This window comes from Chroicocephalus ridibundus, chromosome 4 (assembly GCF_963924245.1).
Source record: "Chroicocephalus ridibundus chromosome 4, bChrRid1.1, whole genome shotgun sequence".
Classification (NCBI taxonomy): domain Eukaryota; kingdom Metazoa; phylum Chordata; class Aves; order Charadriiformes; family Laridae; genus Chroicocephalus; species Chroicocephalus ridibundus.
In genome coordinates this window covers 87,132,938-87,150,456 of record NC_086287.1, presented here as the reverse complement: position 1 = coordinate 87,150,456, position 17,519 = coordinate 87,132,938, and the positions used below count along the sequence as shown (strand labels likewise).

At 35.4% G+C, this 17,519-nt stretch overlaps 1 protein-coding gene across 4 annotated transcripts in view; it reads right to left on the bottom strand.

Annotated features, from left to right (window-relative positions):
* Window positions 1-17,519, bottom strand: part of CDH8 (cadherin 8) — a 148,986-nt gene that overhangs the window by 20,262 nt on the left and 111,205 nt on the right. For 3 of the 4 annotated variants that reach the window (XM_063334650.1, XM_063334648.1, XM_063334649.1), the window contains 2 exons: window positions 13,258-13,379; window positions 6,403-6,520 (listed from right to left, as the gene is read on the bottom strand). In XM_063334650.1, coding sequence (XP_063190720.1) covers window positions 6,403-6,520; window positions 13,258-13,379 — 240 coding nt within the window. Of the gene's footprint in view, window positions 1-6,402; window positions 6,521-13,257; window positions 13,380-17,519 lie in introns of those variants that run through there. The other variant, XM_063334651.1, reaches the window with a different exon arrangement.

Here is a 17,519-nt window from a genome sequence, read left to right as displayed (position 1 = left end):
CTACCTTAACTATCACATGATTTATTTTGATAAAACTTAGACCTTTCTACTCAGCAAAATATCATCTTTATGCTTTCTTGTTTTAACTTCTGTAACTTACAATCTATAACATAAGCAAAAAAGAACTTATTGAACAAAATCTTTCAACCACATTAAAAGGGAAATATTTCAATAATTTTATATTAACAATTTCATTATTAACTATGTCATTCATTAAAAAAATCAATAATCTGAGGTTGTTCTGGTATCCTCAGTTTATAAGAATGTTGAACTTTGCTATTTAAACAGCTCCACTTTTAATGCCATGCTGAGAAAAAGATTGATAGTATGATATTTATAATACGTTTTTTCACACTATGAACACTCCTGGAGAAACATGATGTGTGCTTGTGGATGGCAGATTTTGGGGACATAAGTGCCAGATTATAGGTTAGGTTGTGTTTGTTGTTTTTTAATACATTGGAATACTTTATTTTTAACTCTACTACTTTCACACTGAATGCACCTTGCTATGCAAGGATTCCCTCTGATTTCTGGTGACAAAACCATGCCTATTACGACAGATGCTGATCAATGCTGTTTTCTAGATTATGCAGTATATTCTTTTACAATTTTAGATGCAGTCTTCTAGATGTTATTCCATACCACTAATATTGGCAGACATGATAGAAAAATATTTATTTACAGGCTGCAAGACACATCTCTGATCATATCACTTACTTTTACTTTTCAAGAAAACTACTAACAAGGATGTGATTTGGTATGTTTTAGAATTGTACTTTGAAAGTCTAATTATTGATATATAAAAGAAATGAGGATGTTAATTAAACACATTAGAAGTATATAAGCATGTGCTTTCCCTCGAGAATTGCCATTGTGAAACACCCTCTGGCGTAGATGGCAGCTGGGCCACAACATTTCCCGAGGCTCTTGAAAAATTGCACAAAACTGCAAAAATGAATGAGGATTTACTGCTCATATCCAAGGGACCATATGGGTGCTGTTATTCTAGATGTTCATTGTACATCCATCAAGAAATGATGGGTTTAATGATGTCCTTGCTAAGGCAATTTGTACCTGAGGTCAGTGGGTTAACTTTGAAATTGGGCAAACTGGAAGGAGGGCAATGAAATAGCAGTGCCACCTCTTAGCTCTCTGAGGTATATATTTGGAAAGAAAAGTCAATCAAAACACAGAAGGAGCTTTAGCTGGCAGCTGAGACAATGGCAGAGCGACTTATCAGGAAATGCCAAAAGAAAGTGATTCAGGGAAAGAAACTCATTTTAACACATGAGAGTTACTCTTGTGGGAACAAAAGACTCACCCTCCAGGTATGCATTTGACAGATGCTGCTAAAAATATTTTTCAGGAAAAAGATGTGGAAAAAATCTACATTAAAAACACAGTGACACAGAAGTACTTTCAGAAATGAAGTAGTGATGATCGTTTGTTTTTATTATTTGGGATATCTAAAAGAGAGGTTGCATGTAATTATCTTCTCTGGCTATTTCTAAATAGTTTAGAAATATTTGTTTATTAATGGTAAAGAGGTGATAATAAATAGCAAATATTTAAAAATAAGATGTGCAATAGTATACAAAGGCATGCAAGCCAGTTTGTGATTGAAGTGGTTATACCAGGCTATTTTCTTTTGAATACATGACACATTGCCTACACTTTCAAGGCAGCACAATGAGGACGTAAGTGACAGATTAAACTTGCTAGATGGAAATAACAGAAGAAATGGACATTTAAACATGAACATTCTTGGAGCTATTATAGGTATCATAGGTATAATAGACTAAGCGTGGCCGAGAATAAATATGAAGTTCATTATAGAGAACCAAGAGAACAGTTCATCACTGAAGTACATATAATGCTTCAAGTTAAAAAGAAAAAAAACCTCTTTACCATACACTTACTAAAATCCGTTTGGCCCAAATTCAGAGCTCAAATCACCAGATGGACATTGAATATTCTGGGGAGAGAAGAGGCTGGTTACTTGTAGGGCTACTGGACTTCTGCAGGGATATGACCGCAAGCCATTAAGATGGTTCTGTTAACCTAAAGATGAGGCCTGCCCATGTTCTGTCAGCTCGGGGATTGCTTCTACTCCGTAAGCCCTAGTAAGAGGGATGTAATATCACATCGATACAGTAGAGATGCACCATTTCTTCTGGCAGAAGAGTTACTGCATCCAAAGGCACTGTAGAACATTTGATTCGGGGTTTATTCCATCAGGAAACAGAATTTGGCAACAGAATAATGGAATCGCAACGGAAACACCTTTTGGGAAAAACTTTAAGTCTCTACTTTACAGCAAAGATGTGTTTGCTAGTTTTTGAAAGTAAAAATTGCACTGGCAGCATATCAGAAGGTTTACATCTGTGAAAATGCTTTTATCACAAAATTCTGTTCTCACTTGAACAACCTAAGGAAACCATAAGAACATCAGGAATTCAATGCTGAAAACAAGTATTGCTGCGAGCGTATTGTTTGGGATGCAGGAGACGACCCATGTACTGGCATTAGATTTTAGGTAACGCTTTGTGAAGATCACTCACCTGAGAAAAGACTGTCAACAAATGCTAATTCCATTTCCAGAGGCCTCATTTCAATTTACTGATGCCATGACAGTACAAAATCCTTATCAGTTGTCTAAATTCCTGTCAGCTTTTTGTCATTTATTGTGATCCTACAGCTTTTTGGAACGGTTAATTCCATTCAGCTAAGGAATCTACGACACATTGCTGGAGTGTATCAACACCTGCCTAAACACCAGATATTTTCATCTGAAGTTTTAGGGTTTTTCTGGTTTGAAGTTTGTCAGAAAACATTACACAAAACATTTATTTTCATTTTTCACGTTTCTGCTCTTCTGCACAAAGACATGAGAAAGGGAAGTGAACGCACAGCCAGCCTGTATGAGTTTATGCAGTCAAGGATTTGTTATGTCATGGAGCCACAGGCTTAGTCACCTGGACTAACGCAGAAAACATTACCTGGTTTTCGTGTTGCATTAACTTCTTCTATTTTTATTACATAATTTGTTTATTTCTCTTGTGAAGGGATAAACGTTTATGCATCTGGCAATCTAAATGATCGGTATTCCTTGCATTACAGTTTGAGAGAGTAGGATAGCTGTACTTCAGATTATCAGTGGCTGCTGATTTAGCCAAGGCATGAAGCCTAAGAAAAACCACCCAGTAACAGAAATTTGAGCTCAGAAAAGAACAGAAAGAACAGATCAGGGAATATGAAGAACGAAGATTTCTAAAGAGATGATCTAAAGACATTCAGTGAGATGCATGATGACATTTAAATTTACATTTTTACATTATTTACATCAGAAAGGCACTACAGCCTCTACAGTTTTGGGCATCTTTTGGGCAATCAGAAGGGACTATGAATATGCAAAGTTAACAGACCAAACAAATAAAGGATACTAGTATATCATTTCAAGGAACAGATTCTGCTAAGATCACAGGATAATTTCTATAATATATAATATAATATTAGGAGAAGTGGAGCTTTTTGTGGTTTCTGATGAAGATAACACCATTGTGTCACTCAGTTAAACGTATTTGGCAATAACAACGTAGCTGATCATAATATTTGTAGTATATTTTGGGCAACACAGTTAATTACTGAAGTATCATGTGAACTTCCCTTAGGGCAATCTGGAAAGTTCAAACAATAGAATTAGCCTGTATGCAGCAAACTAAATTAATTAATGGTTATGCTTATGTTCCATATAGGAAGAGAAAATTCCCGTATACATGCATCTTTTATATTCCTTATTATAAGGGAGAGAAACAGAACATCACCATCTTCACATGGCAGATGCCAAACTGGGTTGTTTGCATACTAGTGCCACCAGATCAGTGGTGTCACTAGTCATTACTTCGTGAAGTAGAGAAGTAATTGCCAAATGCTACAATCTTACCTAAAGCACAAAAGAACCCCAAAGGGTAATATAATTTCACAAACGCTCTTGAGGAGGGGTACTTTCGTTTATCTCTGCACTTGAGAGAATTTTGGAGAAAGGCAAGATATCAAAAATCATGTAAATAAAGAAAAAAATAATTGCTAGTTCTAGCAAATAAAAGATTGGGTTTCTATATTAGGTTTCCTGAGAAAATGAAATCCATTTATAATATCCATAAAAGGATAGCGTCTCTTCAGCAGCCATCAAGGCAGTCTCTGCTGCCTTGAAAAATTTGTCAGGGCCAAGAATATGGGAGGGAGCTGAGGCTGAGGTCACCGCCAGGAAGGTGTCTGTGATTTTGCCCACCAGTATGAGGAAAAGGTTTTCTGTTCCAAGCCTAAGTGGGTTGTGCACCTCTCTGAAACAGAATTCTCCAGAAAGTAGGGTTTGTTATAGGCATTTTCTTACATTGCTTCTAATAAACCACACCAAACTGGCTTTTGGACAGCCCAGACACTCATTAGTACAACTAAGGAGAAATTCGTCTTGCAAGTTCAGTTTTTCTAGGAATACTGGAGTTTTTTCAACAAGAACAATCACTCGTGCTTATCTAGCTGATGTATGCAAGACAAAGTCATGGTCAAGTTCATTGTTTAAGTGGCATAACTAAATAAAGACTTACTAAAGATTTATGATGTTTAAATGACACGAAACCTCACCTCAACCAGATTATACCCTGATTTTGGCTTTGACAGGAATATTTGCTTCCCGTGGGAGATCATGTTCTAGCATCAACCACTGACTGCATCGCTGGCTGAGCAATCTTGATAGAAAAGGATGGTATGCATAGTTGGAATTTTATTCTTGGATACTGCAAGACTAAATCAAAAAAGTCTCTTCACGTGGCTTTTTAATTTCAAGAGATTTCAGTTGTTTTTTTAAGAGGATTTACACATTTAACTGATGCCTTCAAAACTGTAAAACTGAGTAGCGACGTTGTAACAAAATTGGACCTATTTTTCTAAAACATGTTATAACGAAAGGTTCCTCACTCCCGTTTAGAACAGGAATCATTTGCCATTGGCTGTGACTAGGAGTAAGAGTGGGTCTTAAAAGGGTAACAGATTGGAAGGACAAGGCAAATTAGTGATGTGACCTAAGTATTTAAACATGAAGAGAAATGCTAAGACCTTTTTTACATTGTCATGCTGTGCAAAGCAAACCACCTCACGTTTAGGATGTTTAATTCAATTTGTGTTACACTACTGATGATTATGAAATGCATTTTGAAGAGATTTGGTTTATCTTCTCCTGTGAGTGCAGAAAACGTACAGAGATGTATTTTCTACATGAAAGTACAAATATAAGTAGAGACACACTTCATGAATGCTATAAGAGAAAAATATATATAACGAAAAGAAAAATTCAGGATATATTAAGCAGATTTAAGAATTTAGGTTTTTATAGTATCATTTAACAAAACAGTGGCAACATTCTTCTTGGTTGGAACAGCTAGAATAAAAAATGAAAACAGCATTTTCCCTTTATTTGACATTTCATGTGTTACTTTTATACTCATGCACATACATCGCACACATACATCTTCCTATTAGTAATGGACTAAATAGGGATATCCTTCATTATCATTCAAATAAGAGAAATAAGAGACTGAATTTGACTAAAATTCCTGACAGGGTAGTGTTTTATTAAAAAGCCAAGTTGGGAAAACTTTGTTGAATATTCAAGTAAGTGCAAACACATAAAGCACTACTTAGAGCATTCTTGTGGTCATTCCTAGCTCTTTCTCACATGACCTTCAAATATATCTGTGTGCCAAAGAAAAGGATCAGTGTAAATTTATCGCTCAACGCTATTTAATGGGTCTTTTTTCCCATCATGCATCAAATTCCATTTCTATAGTACTACAAAATGACATTATGCCCTTCCAGAAGTGCTCTAAAGCTTAGTGATACAAAGTGCCCTTCTGGGCTTTGCTGACCTAGCAGATTTCGCTTTCTAGTAAAAGTGCCTAACTGGAATACTTTGGAACCTTTATAGACACAACAAACAAGCTTAAAAGGTGTTTCCTTTGGGGGATTTAGTAGATACTTGATTTTATGCTCCCATCTATGTACAGTCAATGTAGGATCAACATTTATTTATCAACATAGTTTCAGATTTTCATCTTACAGCATGTCTCTGGAATTTCAAATTAATAGAAATAAAGCAGGCAGTAAATCCATCCTTTCATTTTATTTAAGCCAGTGAGCTGTCTTCAGGATCTAAAAATCAGTATTTGTTTTACTTTCTTCTTATCTACTGTAAAGATATTGGAAATAGCTTAAGAGAAATATTGAAGGTACCATTAAACATACTATTTACATTGTAATTGCTAAGGGACAAACTGTTAAAGTAACTGGAAGTCAACAAAGCAATTCAAAACTAAGTTGTTCAGATACATATTTTATATTTACCTTCATTTTTCTTGATGGTGAAATTTGGATTGTTGACCATTTCAGGAAGAAGACTGTACAGGAAATAATGCCCATTTTTAGGATCATCTTTGTCAATGGCACTGACAATCTGAATTACCTGCAACAGAAAACACTCTCATTAAGTATTCACACTCCTGATAAACATACAGTATAGAAAAACCCATTCCATTCTATCGGACATATTCTCATTTGTCTACATGCCAGACTAAAAATGCTGATTTATAATCTTGCAAGGCTTTTACAGACCTTAGACTGAAAGTCCAGGGAACAGGGACTGCATCTGGCCCATTTAGACTGTTTCCAGAACAAGGAGGCAGAGAATAAGGAGAGACAGGTACATAAGAGAGGCCAGTAAAAACTGCTGATGATTTAGGCAAGTAATAAGTAATCGTTCAGCAATAAAGACGAAGGAAAACTGTTTCAGAAACACTTATGATGTCTATGGTAGCCTTCCATTCATACAGCCACGCTTCTCACTGGACCAAAATGTATAATCGATCTTTAATAATTTCTCCTTTCCTCCACCACCATTGTTAACTTCATTAAATAACTTTTTTTTTTAAATTCAACTTTTTGTGTGAAGTTTTATATGATAAATAATCTAATCTGAAAAAAAAAAAAAAATCTAAGTCTATATTTGGATCTTAATGAAACCTCAGTTATTCCTGTACTAGGAACATAGGTTTGTTTTAAAATACCATTATTAACAAATGATTTCGAGAATAATGCAGGATACCAAAGTTAGAAGACAAGAGGGTGTTTGATTATCTGGGTAACTTTGAATAATCGAATAACTTTGTATGAAGCACCTCATATGATTTACATGACCAACTACAGTATCTGCAGCGTATTTACCTCCATTTACCTCTGTTACTTCCAACATAACTCAGAAAGATACTGCAGTTGATCATCTTCAAATCATACAGAGCTGCATAAGAATATGAAAAAAGGAAACATTATTTTAAAATAATGTGGAGGTCTGAAGGTTTAAAAAAATATTTGGTGCAATTTTGATTTCAAGTATTTTCCAGAGAAGTAGAAACAAAGACAACTATGGATCCAGATGCTGCACTCAGAGTTGAATTTCAGTGGTAGTTAGTTTATGCTAGATGAGGTTTGTAAGAAATTTAATGAGATTTATTGACCTTTCCCATGCCCATTGAATTCAGTAATATTTTTGTCTTAGGTGGTTATTTTTGTAATGCCTAAAGCAACTGACCAATAATTTCTTGGACAATTAAATTCAAATTAGGAATCACTACAAATTTCATTTTTAAACAGTACAGTAAAAAACGAAAACAGGGTCTGAAGCTGTCCAAATTCAGAGACTTATACTTTAAATTTTCAAAGTTTCACTAACAAAATGTTAATAACTAATATTTTATACTGTAAGAGGACTATCAATCTGTGTATGTTACGTATATGATCACAGCCAATATTCCATTCTTTCTTCTGTGTTCTTCAAGAGTCAAAGAAAGAATAAAATCTTACTAGGTAACCACAAGGAGCAACATAAAAACATAAATATTTGAAATTATGTATGTAAAAAGATGTTTGAGCAGGTATTGATACAGGCATGCATAAGACTACCCACGAAGGAATTTGAGACAATTAATTCCTTGCCTAATCATATTCTGGATAGGTCAGATTTATTATCAGAAATCTACTGGAAAAGGTTTTAGATAGTTTAAGTACCACTTTTATGTGGTATTATTTTTTTTGGTAACAAGGTGGAAACCTTGATTGATAGCATTTCAAACAAGAAGTATGGTATTGGAAGAAAGGGACAAGAAAAGGCCTAACATAGATTTTGCTTAAAGAAGCAGGTCTCTAATTTAATAGCTGCATAATGGATCCTAGAGAGCTACACAGTGTGAGAAAATATAAACAGCTGAAAAATATTTAAGCAGATGTTATCTATCCCACTGCAGAGATAGTCCCGTTTACAGATGTGGAACATTTTCAGCTTCCTCTTTGCAGAGGTGAAGGTGGCACAGCAGCTACATGCGTTGGGCGCAGGGCTGGAGTAGGTACTAGTAATTCTGCATCACAGCTAAGTGCAATTTTGAATGGAATCCCGAACAATTATCTTTAAACAGATATATTTTATGATCGTTCCTTTTTTGAAACGCTGCTAGAACAGGAAAGCAATAGGGGAAAGGCATAATGGCACAGTGAAGTCTGGAAGGCCAACTGGTGCAGTTTACCAGATGGTTACGCAATTTTGTCTCTACTGGCTACAAAACTGTTAATTCTTTCCACTATTATGTAAGAGAGTTGACTGTAAAAATTCACTGCACTGTCTCTAGGTTTTCAATTAATATACCTGAAAGCCAGTAGCCAAGATCATTAGTAATATGGGTTTTCAGCTCACAGAAATTTTATGAAATAAGCTTAGAATATCACCTAGATTGGAAATTTTCAACAAATAGAAACTGCAAATTTTTTGTCCTTCCCCCCCCCCAGGAACTATAGATACCTCTTAACATCCTGTAGAATTATATGAAAAAAATTACATTTTAGTTCTTTCCATCCATTCCTTCCATTGTTTACCAAATCACTCTTTCTCTGAAAATGCACTGAAAATTATATGCAAAAGACAGGCTCAGTGGAATACTACATTTGTTGTGTTACACGCACACATCAAGGAATTAAGAGTGTTCCCATAGCAACCTTATTTCTTTGTGCGTTAGCATTAAAATAAGCTCTTTAAAAAAAAAAAGAAAAGGCATAACATATATACAGTGATACAAAGATGCTGTATCTTTTACTCCATAGGGGTGAAAAAAGTCCAGTAATTCTCATTACCACATTTTTATTAGTTTGCTGATGAGCATACCTTATTGCGCAGTGTTGTGTGATCATGTAATGGAACACTATTGAAGTCATTCTCCAACTCTGAATTTGTGGCTTATAACATGGTAGAGAATCTTCCAGGGCTGACCTGCCTTACCTACCACTAGAGATATTTTTTCTTTCCCAGTAATAACATGCATAACAAAGGTGTTCCATGTAACAAAATTGGTCAATAGTAGTAATAAAGGAAACAAGAACTGATTTTTTTCACTGCGTATCCATAAGCACAACAGTGAAAGTTAATAACCCTTTGGGTGTTCAATCTTGAAATTTCTGAAATTCTTCCATGTAAAATTTCAACTTTGATGTTGTATTAAAAATTCATGCATATATTTGATTCTGTACATACACTTAGTAGACACATAGTAAATCAGCATATTTTGCATAACAGGCAGCTCTGGATTGAAATGAATTGTTAAATGATCCCCTAGGACAACTTGGCATTATCGTCTGCAGGTTTGTATTGCATTGCTACAAAGCCACATATGACTGAAAGAGTATTTATATTTTATAAAAGATTACCAGTGTAATCATAATGAACGATGTAGAAGGATAAACAGCAAAACAAAGTTCTCATCAATGTATCAGAGCTTTATGTGTGGGATTTTAATATACAATACTGTTTACAAGTCTTTCCCTGCAATGCAACTTGGTAACCTAACTCAGAATGGTTCCTTATCGTTAGCAAGGATATTAGTAAGTTCTGTTCTTCCAACTCTGAACAAAACTTATGCAGTTACACTGATGTTCCTGGTTATTTCTGAAATACTTTGCAGACTCATAATACCATAAGCAGTAGACTCATCACAGCACAATTTTAACTTTGCCTTTTCAGCTTGAGCCAGCCCTTTACTGCTAGAACCTGCATTTTGCCATTGGAATGAGCTTTGGCTCTCCAGAGAGACAGACATCTAGCTGAAGATTTCTTCCTTTAGAAAAAGCTGATTCTGTTAGTAGAACTGAATAAAATAGAGACAAATTGTGAGAGACTGGAGGAACACTGTACTCAGTTTTATATTGCTCTAGTTTGAACACTGGCTTGAGCACTGATACGTCATTGTCTGCACTACTTAACCGTTTGAAATTTTGTAGCTTTGTTTTGAGCCAACAGCATTTCATTGGAAGTCTGGGTACGGACTGGGGAACAGTGAGCGAGGCACTTTTCTTACTCAGCAAAGCACATGTTCTGTTCTAGGAATACAGGAAAATAGTTTAGCTGGGCTGCAGAACAATCAACTCTACAGCTATAGCCAGCAAAACGATGAACATTCTAGCTCTAGTAAGTGGAATTATGTGAAAAAAAGGAATAATAGGGAAAAGCATGAGCTGATTTAAGGTTAACTTAGAGGTACTGTAACACTACATTCAAATCTTTTTTTTTTTTCCCCCTTTAAAACTGACAAAAAACATTTCTAGCAACTTTCTGTTGTGTGTAAAGATGTGCAAGGAGCACATAAATATGTGCATGGACAAATACGTTTCCTCCTCCTCTCCCTTTCCTACTAGCTAGCTGTAGTACCTCTACTGTTAGAGGTAGGTTAAAGCAAAGAAAATGCATCTGGCAATGTTATACATCAACAGTTTTTAATATAGTCTGTCACATCACCAGCAGCTGCACTTGCCACTTGCAATTATATCAGAACCCAAAATAGAACACTTAGAAACTGAACTGGAATAGATGGTTCAATGTATTTAGGGGCTGCAAATAAGGTTTCATAAAAGGTTCAAATGTAATCTCCCTTATGGTAATTCAAATTTGATTTAAACTTAGATTTAAGTTGAACTGCAAATGTAAATAGATTGGAATATCATAACACAATTGCACCTTTCCTGCACATGTAACATTCAGGTTTAAACTTTGGAGAACTATCCAAATTAGGCTTTTGCCATTACATAAGAGAATAGTGTCTTTCTCATATTAGCTTTTTCGTAGCTGAGACATACTTAATTTTTTAAATTCTACATCTTGACAGATTAATATGATTTATTCCAAAATTTGAATTTAGAATAATAAGCATAAGAAAACCCAATCAGGTAGTGTAGATACTAACATCTTTACAGGAGCAGATAATTTTTGAATGACGACTTAAAATTAGAACCTAACCTTGGTGATCGTTCTGGACTGGTTACTGTTCCAATAATATTATTTGTTTAAAACACAGAATAAATTGCAGGATCAGTGCCACCTCATCCATGCTGGCAGTCAAATATTTAATAACCATCTGTAAAGTTCACACAGGGATTCATGCTCAAGAGTGACATCTGCCATCAGATCAAGAGTGTAAAAGGTGATGGTAAGATGAAGAATATCATGGTTTAATGAAAGTTTTCCATAAGTGCTTAAACAAAAGCCTCTTTTGCCGGCTGAGTCTTAATCATCTCATTTATTGCTTTAGTCCAAAATGAAATGCGAACATTTTTCACCATCTCTTAAACCACCTGAAATTTGATAGGAATATATAGATACGTATGTTCAGAAAACACTGTGCAACACGGCTTCCTGATTTCAGGGAAGCTTACTGAGCCCTGGATAAAGGTATACTCATTAGAATTTAATATATCCTCGAAAATGTAACTACTCAGTATCTGAAATCCACCCTGAGCTAAACAGAAATCCATTCTGAGCTAGAAGAACTTAAATACCAACAGTAACATAACTGTCTGCCCATAAGGGCACATTTCAGTAATCTGTTCTTCATCAGTTAGAGAGAATTCTCACTTCTGAAATGACACATTTTTGACACCTTTTTAATAAACAAAAAGGGGTGCTAGAAGTCAAATCATCTTCTGTAATAATCTAGTCATGGCAGAAGTAGGTTGTCATATTCTACTATATAGGTTGTCATTTAAATACTACTAAAGGAAAATGATTTCTAGTTCTATTGTCAGGTAACCTTCTTTGGAGAATAGCGAATTTAATGCCTAACACCCACATGAGACACAGGCATAGTTGGATTAACAAGACTAGTGTCATGCTGTCAGCTGCTGTTTATTTAAATAAAATGTCACAATCTAGAAATAAATTAGAAAGTTTAAAAACAGTGAATTGTTGTAACATACAGTGTTTCTCAGGCTAGTTAAAAAGTTAAATCTCATTTACACTGCATTACTTTCTAAAAGTCTGGACATTTTCTTGAATCTTTATCCTGTCATTTATGTGGCATATGAGATATTCTTCCCTATTTCTGTACATTTGTGCTTCAAAATGGATGCCTTTTAAGAAATCTGTTTAATTGTCTTTGAAAAATGCTACACAGGTTAAATCTTGCTTCTGATATCTTGCTGTGTTTAGTTCACCTTGTAGAGTGTTGTGTAAATTACTTTGACAACCCCTTTATTTCATTAAATCAAGAAGCAAATAACCTGTTAAGTCTTTTTTTTTTTTTTGGTGAAGTATAATGAAAACTCGAACTCCCCTTCTCCAACACCCCATCCCTCTTTAGATATTTCACATGCAGTTACAATTCACTTGACTTTCCATCAAGCTCTGGTTTGCTTTCTTGTTTTTTCACAATGGTCATAGAAAAGTGAGTAAGAACTAAATAGATAGAGGTTATAACTGAGGTATGGGTAAGGGGAAATGGTTTTATTGTTTTAAGTATTTCTTCTAAATTATACCTGGGACCAGCTGCAATATAGTTCAATAACTGAACTGGATTTTAAGTTGGATTATACTATTTACGTTGGATTATACTTTTACCTGTGAAGTGATGTGGGAGCTTAGAGACACTCAGCATTTTTTCTGGATATTGTCCCAAGATACCTACCTTTACAACCTATACTTCAAATATATATATGTATGTCCATATAGAGACAGATGTACCACAGAATACGATCAAAGGTTTATCTTAAATGAATGTTAAGAGTCGTTAGCATGAACATAGGCACATATTTTGAGAATAAGGATAAGATGGCAGGGAGAAACTGCTCCCCACTCACACACCAGAGTACACAACATAAAACCACGGAGATACGTACTTGTCCAGGCTTCCCATTCTCACATAAAAAGGCTTCGTGCTCTGATGCAAACTCAGGAGCATTATCATTTACATCAAGAACTTTGATAGCAACAGGCACCCGGGACACTTGACTGTGGTTCCCTAAGAAAAGAAATCGGAGCATAAAAGGTAAACATATTTAATGCGGGACTGATACATAAATGCTTACAGAGTAACCATACTCTTCCTGTCTTCTGTCCTTGCTTAATTGGGTTGTCTTATTGGTAATGGATCGTAGAGTTGGAGCACGAGATAAAGAAGGATGGCCAGTATTTTATGGTTGAAAACAATAAATAGATCCCTATTGCAAACAGCATTTGTTGGAGATTAGCTCAATGAAGACCTTTCTTGGACTAAATTGGTGAGATTTTTCTTTGATGAAGTTTGTATTGTTTTATTGATAAAGTCCATTATACATGGAAAAGGGAAGGCTGTAAACAACATAGATTTATTTCTTTGTTTATCTTTGGCAGAGCAGAGAGTATTTTACTCTATTAGTTGTTCTGACTGCACATCTATTATTTCTTCATTACAAATACGATTAATGCGGAGACCCACATTGTGAGCAAGACAGATGGTAGATTGACATAGGCAAAACTAGATAGTACCTTGGACTATTAAAGCACTTTGATTCATCTGCGACTGACCAAAAGTATGACCTGTGAACTTCTTTCTTCACCAAAGTAAAGCCTCATTATTTTAGAGCTATTTTGCATGAAAGTGTTTATCACTGTAAAGAATAGAATAACCTGGTTAATCTGTAAGGAAAGAAAAGCTAAACCAACAGTTCTCATTCTACATCGAGTAGATTTCACAGTCAGTTTCTAGTGTCTTTCCTTCTATTTAGTACAGCTAATTTACTTTAAGAGATTATTCATAAATATTATATAAATATTTTTCCCCAAAAGTGAATAATTTTTCCCAAAAAGTGAAAACATGAATTCAGTTTAAACTGAGGTGACCAGCTGACCTGAAGAGTTTAAAACACTGTTCTATAGCACGTGCATACCTCTACAAGTAACTCCATACTAGTTTCAAAATCCATCTCTTAGTAAGTATTATTTTACAACCATAGTGTTTTATCTTGTTATTTCATCAACAATTTGAAGAACTGCACACTGTGCAAATTAAACTCTGGATCTGACTTGTAATTGAGCTACGTGCTTTTGCCTGAATTATTACTGCAGGCAAGAAAGCTGCTACCATAAGTCAGGGTATCAACTTACTCACAGGTGTGAGAGCTTAGCAGCTGCCCAGAGCTGTCGTCAGCCCACGTGGGTTCTGTTCTCTGGCAACAGAGAACTGGCTTAGGGGAAGGTAAGACAGAAGTTCCTATTGCCTGGTATTCAATGTACCTCCTGTAACAAATGTCTACAAAGTAGAAGTAGGTCGTGCTCCACCAGTGGGCAGGTAGCTCCTGATGGCAGCCATATAAGTAGAAGAGATGATTAAAGGAAGAACATACACTGTTATTTTGTGTGGTTTCCATCAAAGTTATTGTTTGTGTGGCCTAATCAAACTCTACCTCTTGCATCCTTTTTTTTTTAACTTGTATGTGTAAATTTCAATTGCTCTACTAACATTAATTTGAAAGTTACTATTTCGAAAGACACAAAACCAGGCTATCACCAAATGTACTAGTGCTATAAACGAAGGCTTATGTTTGCTGAGATATTAAAATTCCACCCGATTAGGATATAAGATTACAAGACATCAGACTTTAAAAGCTTCCTATTTGAAGCAGTCAAAAGTTTTAGTTCAGAAAGATGTTACAAAAGAAAAAGAAATCTCCACCAAAATAATGTAAGAGTAATATTCATGTCCATTTTGAATCATATGATCTTCCTTATTAACAGGTGAGTTGAACACTTATGCCATGAAATAATAATGTATTTGAAATCAAATAAAAGTTAATACGCAAATCATGAATCCCAAACATTTTAAACACTTTTTTTATCTTAACTTGATAAAAATACAGACAATGAATCTTGAGCTTATCAGAATTCTTAGCACTAGTGTCATATTTAAACACTAAAGATTTACTTTTATCTAAATTAATGAAATGATGGCAGTTCAAATTTTAAAGACATTACAGAGAAATGTAATTAATTAGATAAGCTTCTAAAGAAATTATTCATGTCCCTTGTGACTGTCCCCAAAATGTTTGTCTTTCATCAGAAATACAAACATTACATTTAAAGATATTATAATTAGAAACTTGATGAGAATTCATTTAAAAAATTAATTTACTAAACACAAGAGGGACCCAACTGGTTCGGAAATCTCCAAACAAGGGGATACCCACCGCCTATTAGGGTTCTTGTGACTATGCTGAAAGTTATTGTTGAGAAAGAGAGAGAGAGATGGAGAGGGAATTTTATCTACTGCTTTACTGCCCACCACGCTGAATACATTGCATTATTTTGTCATTGCAAACTTTTCAATTAAATTTCACTTTATGCTTTTTCCCTGTAAATAAAGATCAGCCTAAGCACACCTATTCACAACCAAAGTAATGAATTGCAAGCAACTGAATTGCAATTGAATGAACTAAGCAAATGCAGGTTTCCCTCATGGATGAAAACTCTGTCAAGATAGAGGAGTTTCCTCTGTCTGTTTTCACACTTCTAATGTCTGCAGACTTCTCAGTGGTAAAACACACACATAGAGGATGTCCCTCTCAAGTTTAAATCCACCTCTGTTAGCAATGCCCCATATCCTTGAACTTAAAGTAGAAAGTGGTGGAAGTGGATCCCCTCTGATCCACGGAGTGCACAAACCGTTACATTTGCACGGGCAACTGTCCTTCATACAGCTGGTCTTCGTACTGATTAGTATTCAGCGTTCAGATTTCTTCCTCATTTGCATGAATGGAGAGTCAGTTCTTTCTAAACTAGTGACGAAACTGAGTTTTAATCACTGAGGGGTTTTGTTTGTTTTTGGTTTTTTTTCCCCCGCTGAACCACCCAGTCAATAGAATTACGGGAGACTGAGTCTTCTTGCATGTACCACACAGATAGTGAGACTGATTGATTACATTCCAATCAATTATTTTATGCAAAATCATACAAGACTGTAAGGTTAGAGACTCTCTAAGGAACTAAACGAATTTCTAAAAGCTTCACCACGTGTATCTATTGTGACACACAGTATAAAAAGACCTACCTTGAATTTTGCAATACAAGTATATCATTAGGACCATCACTTGAGAAGCAACGGCTTGGTTTGAAAATTTAGCACGTTGAGGTGCAAGATTAAAAAAAATTGAGAAAATTTCCACTAGTCTAGTTTACTGAAATTCTTTTCAGAATAAGGCTGCACAGAAGAGTTTTGAATTTCAAATACATTCAATTGGTCATTTGTGGACACCACTGCCACAGCAGAGCGCGTAGCTATAACACACACATGCAAATTGTGCACATAATTTCCTAGAAGTAGAGCTCTCTTCTGTCTCTGCTGAAGTCTCAATTACTGCCCACAGTTCTCAGATCCACCAGCCTGCTGCAGACGAGCACAGCACACACACAAAGAAAGGAACATCTAGACAGATAGAAGCAGAGGCTGTCTCAATAAAAATAACTAGTGGAACTTACTAGGGATGGTAAATAAATTTCCAAAAATAATGGGAAGTCCAGCTGAGTTTAGAAGTGCATACTGAAAGTTTAGAAGAATTGTAAGGATCTAAAAAGCTCTTCTGCTTTTCTCCCCAGTTTTCAAGATTCTATTGGAACATTAGATTCCTGAAATACACACTTGCTGCACTCAAGTAACATACCCACTGAAACTTACTCAGGATTTAAAAAGGCTGCAGAATTTCATTCAAAAATGAAGAGGTAGATGAGATAATCAAAGTCAAATTTAAAAAATCCCATTATAAGGCCATTTAGTGTCTCCAAACATGAACTTCTGGAGGCTACAGACCCATGCTGTTGGGATCAACTCGTTCCTTCCTTCCTGGAAAAACCCTACATGTCTGAGACGTGTGTGTATCATTGGAAATTTGTAAAGCAAAGCACCAAGCGTTGTTACCGTTGATACTGCAAGGCAGCAAGAAATACTAGGAGTAACTAGAGATTATAAATCAAATTTTTGGTCTTGTGCCATAACTAGCAGAACATAAACTCCCATAAACACTTAAACACTTCATAAACATGCTTAAAACACTTCTCCACTCTCTTTCCTTGGCAGATGGACATAGAAGTGGTCTTAAAGAGCAGTGGTCTTTAGGAAAGAGGATCATTG